The 9,585-nt window shown below is 46.4% G+C and overlaps 1 protein-coding gene across 1 annotated transcript in view; it reads right to left on the bottom strand.

Annotated features, from left to right (window-relative positions):
* Positions 1 to 9,585, bottom strand: part of LOC8029944 (ATP-binding cassette sub-family F member 3) — a 39,364-nt gene continuing 29,779 nt past the window's right edge. The window contains exons 15-18 of the mRNA XM_029979986.4: positions 6,206 to 6,386; positions 3,260 to 3,392; positions 743 to 830; positions 1 to 371 (exon numbers count right to left, since the gene is read on the bottom strand). Coding sequence (XP_029835846.2) covers positions 210 to 371; positions 743 to 830; positions 3,260 to 3,392; positions 6,206 to 6,386 — 564 coding nt within the window. The 3' untranslated portion in view covers positions 1 to 209. The remainder of the gene's footprint in view (positions 372 to 742; positions 831 to 3,259; positions 3,393 to 6,205; positions 6,387 to 9,585) is intronic.

Genomic DNA, 9,585 nt, shown 5'->3' with positions numbered 1-9,585 from the left:
TTTTATGCATCAAATAACTTTCTTGTTTCTCTTCTCGCCTTCTTGGCATTTCCATCAGGTTCACTTTCCACAGTTACATAAATAGTGGTTGTAAATATGGGCGCCGCAAGAGCGGAAGCTGCTGAAGCCGTCGTCTGCGCCTCCCTGCCTCGGCTGGAAGCTTTGTTGTTTCCCCGCGTGTAGAGTTCCTAGTTGTCGGCCAACAGGTGTCACTGGCCGCTCTGCGCCGCCGCCAGCTCCTCCTCCACGAGTTTTCTGTACTGCGAGAACCCGCCCTCGATGCTCTTGACGCTGCCGTTGCTGCACACCCACAGTTCCTCACACACCATGTGGATGAGACGCTCGTCGTGGGACACCAACACCACGCCACCCTGGGGGAAGGAAGCAAGGGGCAGAAGGAACACAATGTGGACCCACTTCTCGCTCTGTCTAGGACCTCGGGGTTTAGGACCCTTGCCCGTTTCAATCAGGATGAGCGTTGCACCAGTGTGCGGTCGTGGATTGCTATTACTGCGTGATGCATGTTGGATCTAGACCCAGGGCTAGCTGTGATACTGTGCTGGCTAAATTTCAAATGTACAGTAGACACACAAAATGCCTACCAGGGTTGACTAAGTTCCAGCTGTCTAAATGTACACGCAACATAATTACCGCTTGAGTCTCAGGCAGCTGTTTCGAACGTGAAAAACAGCTTCAAAGATATCCCGTTTCTCAATGAGACTGCCTAAAAACGTTGACTCACCTGAAACCGTCCTAGTGCGTGCCCCAGTGCTTCTATTGTTTCGATGTCCAGGTGATTCGTGGGCTCGTCCAAAATAAGAAAATGGGGCCTGCAATGCCAGGGGAATTGATGAGTTGCTGTCAACAAGCGGTACATACTAAACTCCACTAAAAGATGGAAGCAGCACACCTTTGACATAGCCCAATGTTCACTGAATTGGCAATAGCAGCTTCAGCAACTGTTATTGCCAGTTAGTGCCAACACCATGCAAGCTGTTCAAGGACATTCTCATGTGCCACATCAAGTAACCAAGAAAATACAAGCCTATCATAAAAAAAAAATAATTTGATTTGCAATAAACATATAGAACATTACCAGCCAGTTAGAAAAACATCTTGTGCAAGGTGCTACAGCAGTGGACCAACATTATAAGATGTTTAGAATTGACCGAGGCCTGCAAAATAAAAAGGACTCTGAACTTATTTAGAGCAGTCACATATTCTTACATGTGCTGTGAAGACCTCAGTTCACGGTGCCTATTCTGCGATCAATTTTTGTTAAACTCTAGCATCTCAACCATGGATTTATAGACTGGCATATTGGTTCGGAGCCACTAGGGCAGCTGATCCAACACAACAGTGCATTGATTCACGAGCTGGCAAGTACCTAACTGATACATCCACAAATTCTGCAGCACAAGGCTAACAGTCAAACTAACTATAGTGCTCTTTCTCCACCATAAGCATAACATACTACTATATACAGTCGCCGATCGATATTTCGGACATGTTCGATTCTTCTGACATTTTCGCCGAACCGTCACTCACCCCATAGAGTTAATGTATAACACTGACCAAAATTTCGGATGCCATAAAGCTTATTGCTCGATATTTCAAACAAATCTGCGTGATTTTCTCAGTTTACAGCCACAAAACAGCCGCTAGAATAGCGCCGCGAACTTAGTTGCCACCATTTTGGTTGTTTTGATTTTGCTTTGCAGCTTCGATACCATGTTATACGCAATAAACAAGCTGGGTTGAGGCTATAGATGGGTTTTCCGCTTTCGCTCTAGCCAACATGGCCGCCGTCTGCCCATTCTTATGGTTCTTCCAGTTCTTCTCGTGGTCTGTGTTTTTCGAGTGCGACCGCCAGAAAAGCGGCTGTCTGCCGTTCTTGTGGTCTTTGAGTGCGAAGGTTTTTTGCCGATAGGCTTCGTATTAAAGCGAGCTTGGTGGACTAAATGTTGTCTCCAAATAGTGCCCAATGGTGCCAATTTCAGCTTCACTGCTTGTGCCAACGAAGGCGCCGACAAGGCGCAGCACCATGATCAAACAGACCAACAAACAAGTGAAAAGTGAACAGTATGAAGTGGAAGTTGCACGAGAACTTAAAATTGACATGAAGCAAATGGAAAGTGGCCAATGCGCAGCGGAATATGTGCAGAAATTTGATATTTTAACTGAAATTAATTTTTTGAACTGCTTGATTATTTAGACAATTTCCTGGTTCCCTCTGAGTTCGAAAAATTGTTCGGCGACTGTATACTTTTAGTTATATTAGTTTCAAACTGTTTTGTTGACTCTGCTGTCCAGAGATCTGTGCATAGCAAATTGGTAGGCCCTACAGCCTACCAATCTGCTATAGAGACATATATTAACTAAGTAACCTGCACAGTTTTGACAAGCTGCCTAACTTGCTCGCACAATGGAATGCATCGCCCACTGTGCTTAATGACACGATTACCAGTGGCCAGATTATGCCATTAGGAACAACCGAGTCAATGGCATCAAGCTCATCCCCCAAGCCATCTCAATATTTTTTTTTTTTTTTTTAAGATGAGATAATGTTTTATACATTCCTGAAGTGACAACTGGTGTCCTTGTAACAACTGTTACCTCTTCCCGTCGAGGGGCAGCCTTTGTAAGCAGAGGTCTGCATTCCCAATGGTTATGCTTTCATTTTCTTTTCTCATTTGTGAAAAATTCTTCGGTTTTGAAACAAGTATCTGTTTGAAACTTTCGAGTTTCAAAAATATGCCCGTAACATACAAGTCTCGGTGAAGTCGCAGCGCAGACCATTGCATGTTTAATTCATTTTTCGAGCTCTTTCAAACTCTGTACCTCGTCGGAAATACCCCGGGGCAAGGTAATGCCATTTTTAGCCACCAAAAGCTTTAGTGGGTCGCCACCTTAATGATTTCGGTACAGTCGTGTATAGTAAATATTAAAACCTCTGTTTCCCCAAAAATTGTCCGTAATGCGAGTGGCCTATTATAACGAGACAAGTATTTGTGCCGAGTTTGTCCTGAAAAGTTGTGTCTATATAGTGGGGTATCCACACAAACGAGGCATCCCCAATCCTCATTTGGTACCACCATAGGGACTTCAATCGCTCTCCGTGTCACCGTTGTAATGCCTACATGTTCGCCGTATGGGACAACACTAGGAGAGGTTTCCACTTCAGTCAGTCGTGCTCATTTAGAGATTAGGGCAACGCACGGGGCAGGGCCACTCGCGAGCCGAACAGAAGCCGACTTGCCTTAGCATGGACATGAGGGCAAAGGCCACCCTGCTCTTCTGGCCCCCTGAGAGGCTGCCAATGGACTGCAGTGCCAGGTCACCCGTCACCCCAAAGGAGCCTAGCTGCTGCCGGTAGTACTCAGACGGCCTCCCTGCAAGGTGGCGTGGGAATCGGGAGCGGGTTATCGACGGTGAGGGCAGTACTATACCCCAACACTATTCACACTCAATTTGTTTCACGCTTTCCTGATCGGGTTTGTGGTTAAATTTTATAGCTCGCACGTGCCTAGTTTTATTTTGGGGATGCTCTAAATCCAACCTTAAAGCAAGGCTATGAATGTGATCAACCGAGCTATGACGTGCGTTAATCTTTAATTCGTGGATTCTCAAACTGGGCTCCCAGGTATCCAGTGTGCACTCGTGAGTTCCCTGAGCTTGCGAATTTCCTCGATCCTCCCGCCCCTGAGTATTAGTGTTTTTCTAGACTAAGCACTATTTAAGCTGATCTGAGCCACGCATTGATGTGTAACTAGGAGTCAAACGCTCCCCACTATGAGCGGTGCTGTTTACAAGGTCTGTAGGCATCTGCACCGCTTTACTGCATCAATGCTGAGACTGAGAAGCTCTCCTCGGCTATCAATCGAAAGAGATAAGCATTTCTCAAGAAGTTTGGGTATACCTGCAGTTTAACCCATTTGCGATGTAGTGACTCGACAGCAACGCATGTTCGATATATTTACAGAGATTTTTTACCCTATTCACACCAACTTGCTTCCCTGGGTGGACGCTAAACCGGCACAGTACTAGATACAAGTTAAAACTCAATCTAACAAGGTTGGAGGGAGCCGCGAATCACTTTGTTAAGTCGGACACTTCGTTAAGTCGGAAAATTCGTCAAATAAAAATTGGCATTTTTTTTAACTAACTTCGGTAAACCTAGTTTTAACGCAACAGCATCCAGAGTGGTGTCGCAATACGGCATTCACGAAGTAGTCACGTGCCAAAAACGTGGTTTAAGACTGTACGAGTTTAGTCCACGCAGACGACCCTACCACTTGTGGGTGAAGGAAACCTGAAAACTCGCAAGAAAATTAACTGAAACTTTTTTTTGGACACCACAATCTGCGCCCCCTGCACATGCCCCTTTGTCGGCAAACTGCAAGAGCCGGCCAGGGCTTGCATTGAAGTTCACATGCCCCACTAGGGATGCAAAACGAATGCCCTTTTCGATCTAAGTGCGAATGATTTACATGCTTTCTTTGAAAGTGAGAACTTTTCTTCTTCGAGGCATCATTTCACAGCAATGCAGAAGTCAGTAATAGGAAAAGCGCATGTCGTCGTCGCCTTTTTCTGATGCTTAGCATCGAGCGCACACGACTCGCTGTATAGGCCTCCTGCGCTGCAAAAATGGACTTGCTAGGACTTGTTTTGGGTAGTACAAACTTGGGTGTCTCAAACTGACACACATGTAGAAGCCTGCCTGCCCTGGTGTGGAACGCGAGATCACAAGAAAAATTCAAAGAAAAAGCAAACATTCCAGTGCCGTCAAAGCACAGGTCAAAGCTAAGATGCTAAGAGCGCGGGCCAAGAGACGCCGTTTCATGCGTTTCCAAAGTAGAAATGAAAAAAAAAGAATAAAAACAAAAGCGTCGCGACACACATGTTCTGACGTCAGCACCCAGAGATAAGGGACATATACCCTAGCGGTGGTGGCATGAATCTGGCACTTTCAGTTGTCTTAAGACATTGAATCTCCCCGATTTAGGACGCCTCAAGGTGTTTTTTTTCTTCTTCAGCAGCACACAGAAAAATAAAAAAGCTCAATCAATGTACCATAAGTAGTGTGAGGCCCAACCAGATGAGCTTGTGCTACCCAAAATGAGGGCACCATAGTTTGTTCAAACCTTCAGCGCAGGAGGCCTATCCGGTCATGCGTTGGCTCTGCCTGCACGCTCGAAGATTACGAGACACGGGAGTGGAGCACATAGCAAGGATTTTGTTTTTTCCTACGTGCTTGTTCCATGACAAAATGCTGCATGAGGGGGAGGGGCGAGAGGAGGCCCCAGCAAAATGGAACATTTCGAAGGGGGGGGGGGCCTTCCCCTGTCTACGAGCCTGATGGGAATGTAGAGTAGCGAGTGCATGCAGGAGGTGCGACGACTAAAAACCTCTTTGCCGTTCTTGCCTCGGTCATGTCCTGCTGTTCGTATCTGCCACGCCTGTTGTCAGGCCTAATGCCGTGAAAGAGCTAGAGCCGTCTAGCATAACCCACTAAAAGCCTAAAGTGCAAAGTTTATTTTTTCTTAAAAACGAAACCAAGATTGCGTGATACTATTGCTAGCACACCACAAACAAATTTCGAGGCATTCTTAACAAAAGTGCATTTTACATTACCCCCTTCTTGTACTTATATTTTTTGGGTTAATTCTTCGTTAAGTCGGGTTGACAATCAAATTTATTTGGTTATTCCGAGTTCATGAAAGCATCGAGCCCTGCGGGTATTTGCGGGGGAATTAGAATTTGTTCGCCAAATCGAGAATTTCGTAAGATTGGGTTTCGTAAAATTTGAATTTCAACTTAGCCGAACCAAATTTATTTTCGCGAGCTCCATTTTTTTTTTTTTTTTTTTTTTTGCAAAATTTGCGAAGTGTGGGTTTTGGAAGCACTTTGCGGGCACAAAAATTTTGCAATTTAGAGAGCTATGTTATGAGTTCATTACAGTAGCCCGATAGATTCGTAGTACAAGTTTTCCGTGACACTTACTTTCCAAATTATCCAAAATGAGGTCCCCACAAATGTTAGGTAATTTACAGTATCCCTCTTGCCTAGTTTGCTAGCCCCACCTTCAGCCAGGGTTTTTACCACCAACGACGGGCACGATGTGACCGAGACTACAGCATCTCTCGTCCCGCAAGCTGCTTGGCGGCTGCCAAAGGAAAGCCGAAAAAGGAGCGGGAGTGCGCACCGGGAAAGGTCTTGGCCATGAACTCAAGAGAGGAGACGCCAAGCTCCAGCTGGTCCACGTGGTGCTGGGTGAAGTAGCCGACGACCAGGTTGCGGTGGACGTGTCGCACCCCAGCGCTCGGGTTCAGCTCCCCATTCAGGATCTTCAGCAGGGTCGTCTTCCCCGAGCCGTTGTCACCCACCTATGCGACACCGTGGTGGCAACTGTCAAATGCTGCAATGGCGAGCTCCTGGGTCTTTCGTGGCCTCCTGCCTGTCACAGTCAGTCACATGGCCTCGAGCGGGAATTTCAAACAACCCACAACACTCACGTGAAATGTGACGTCACGTGTGAAATTAAAGTGATTAAAAAACATCATATGTAATGCAAATTAAAGGCAACCGTATGTCTCAAATGATTTCCCTTTATAAAGTAATTCAATTGCCCTAAAGAAAAATTTGAAGAATTTTAGGCATGATTCAAACCCACGACCCTTCGGTTGCGAGCTAGACATGCTACTGACTAGGCCATGTTTGCCACACTTCCTGCTCACTGGCAGGAAGAGCATGGGAAACGAGTGAAAAGGCGATGCGAACGGGGCCCAATAATGCCATCACGCGTTCCACTCTTCAAGGGCCCCTGAAGAAAAAATTGTAGAGCCCTTCCACTTCACGTGAAGATGGAGGACCAGAGAAGCTGTTATTTTTATGTTGTCTAGGATGATGCCTAGAGGACAACGTCCAAGACAACCTCAAGGACGACTTCTAGGACGACCATGAAGACAAAGCCTAGGACGACCTCGAGGATGATGCCTAGAGGACGATGTCTAGGACAACCTCTCGGACGACTTCTAGGACAACCTCGAGGACGACTTCTAGGACGATCTTGAGGACGTCTAGGATGGCCTCAAGGACGACTTTTAGGATGACGTCGAGGACAAAGCTTAGAGGAGAACGGCTAGAACAATGCCTAAAGGACAATGTCTAAGAGGACTTCTAAAACAATCTCGAGGACGTCTAGGACGGCCTCAAGGACGACTTCTAGGATGACCTCGAGGATGCCGCCTAGAGGACAACCTTTTGGACGACTTCTAGGACGACCTCAAGGACGTTGCCTAGAGGGCGACCTCTCGGATGACCCCAAGGACGACTTCTAGGATGGCCTCGAGGACGATGCCTAGAGATGATAACAAGAGATCAGGACCTCACTATTTAATAATGCCAAGGAAGGCTGACGCAAGCTGGTTGCCCCACCAGCCCCCTTTTATTTCATTTATTTATTCACACTTGCCACGACCTATGGGGAGTTTTCTGTCAACATCCGCAGACACATTTTTTCCCCGATCCTAGCACATAACAGCTTCTCTGTAAAAAAAAAGCTTTTTTTTTTTTTTTTTTTTAAAGTCTGGTTGGGACACAAATGGCCAAAAATAAATGTTACGAGAAAAAAAAATTTTTGAGAGCAATATTGACGCCGACAGATTTCCTTGAAGTTCTATGCACAAAGTCCATGACGTTATGAATGGTCATTCGCTTTTTTGACCTCATCGTGAAAATGAAGCAGATCAACCTCTCCTCCACGCGCCCGAAATGCCGAAAGAAAACAAGTGGAAAGGAGGTGACTACCGACTAAATCGTGTTTCACGCCGTCAATATTGCTCTAAAAAATTAATTTTTTGCGTAAAATTAATATTTTGACACACGTGTACCAATTAGACTGTTTAAAAAAAAATTTTTTTACAGTGGAGTTGTTAAGGGTTAGGTTCCCAAGGATCGTGTCCGGTACCAAACAAATGTTGACACAAAACTCTGGGCAGCTGCCGCCATCTATAAGCGACGGCGGCAACCAGACAACCGGTTTTCTGTCCTCACTTATAGATGGCGGCAACCTTTCCAGCCTTTCCACTCTGGTTTTCACCAGAGTGGAAAGGCTGAACTTCCCTAGGCATCGTCCTAGATGTTGTCCTCCTCGATGTCGTCCTAGAAGTCGTCCTTGAGGTCGTCCTAGAAGTCGTCCTTGAGGTCGTCCTAAACGTCATCCTTGAGGTTGTCCCTGAGGTTGTCCTAGGCGTCATCCTTGAGGTCGTCCTAGGCGTTGTCCCTGAGGTCGTCCTTGAGGTCATCCTAAAGAGCATCTTTGAGCATCCTAGACGTTGTCCTTGAGGTCGCCCAAAAAGTCTTTTTTGAGGTCGTCCCACCATAGTACAGCTTCGCTGGTCTCCCTTTTTCACCAGAGTGGAAAGGCTGGAAGTTTTTTTTTTTTTTCAGGAGTTCTTTAAAGGAGAAGCTTAAGCGTCCTTCATGTTTTGATAAAGAGAGCACACAGGCCTGTTTTGCGGATGAAATTCTGCTTTCGGTTAAAGCGGTGCCACGCTTCCGACTTAGAGGGGCACCATATATCCGACGCTAAGTTGGCAGACATTGGATTTCTTTTAGAGTTTAGCTGTGAGAGAGGTCTTAGTGAAGGAATGTAACACATTTTAATTCACTGCATCCCTTCACATTCTATTTTAAAAAATCGGCTATCTCTGTGGCATTTTTCAGAAACATTCTAAATGTTACATCCTCCCAAAATTGCACGGTCTGTCAAACACGTTACAGACCGCGCCGAACCGATTGTCTTCCGTGAACTAGCTTGAGCTGCCGGTAGGCTGCTATGTAATGGCAACTGGCTCCCATCACTGCCGGGTCTGGCGCTCTTTTTTTCGCAGCCACATCCCTTGCTCCTCTTTTCTTGCCCTACTGCGCTCGTCGCTGTCGCTGCCGTGTCGCTTTAGGTGGTGCACAAAGCCCGCAAGCACAAACTCTCATAGCACATGTGTGCCTTGCCGCCACGGAGCCCTCACCGAATAAAGTTCCCGCTCTGAGAGGGGTTGTGACTGCATGTGGAAAAAGCAATTGGCAGCTGCTTGCTCTGCGCTGCATGTTTTATCGAGGCTACATACCAGACTCTAAAACACAAAAGTGTTAGAGCTGGTTCTATAAATGCAATACATTTAATATTGGCTCATAATGCCACAAAACCAGTGTCCACCAATCTGTTACCCCCCAGTTAGAGCCGTATATGGGGAGAGTTTGGCCAGACTATGATCTCGCCGCCGTAACGCTCTCCTCCCAAGTGAGCCAATCAGCACGCGGCGTAGAGCGAGAGGCATGAGCGCATGCGCATGAACTCCCGGCTGCTCCCACCTGAGTGGGGAGGGCCGCCATCTTCGATCATTCTCCCGACGGAATGCGTGGAATCGACATCTAAATCTCGATTATTGCCTTTTATATCGCTGGCTCTGGCAAGAAAATGACATTCTGTTATTCCTCGGTGGGTTAAAAAGCTAATAGATAAAGATTTTTTGGCGTACGGCCACAAACTTTTATTCAGGCGAAAAAGAAGTCGGCCCGTAGCAG

This window comes from Ixodes scapularis, unplaced genomic scaffold, assembly GCF_016920785.2.
Source record: "Ixodes scapularis isolate PalLabHiFi unplaced genomic scaffold, ASM1692078v2 PGA_scaffold1__304_contigs__length_218370807, whole genome shotgun sequence".
Taxonomy (NCBI): domain Eukaryota; kingdom Metazoa; phylum Arthropoda; class Arachnida; order Ixodida; family Ixodidae; genus Ixodes; species Ixodes scapularis.
Note: the sequence above shows the minus strand (reverse complement) of the source record. Positions and strands in the feature narration are given on the sequence as shown.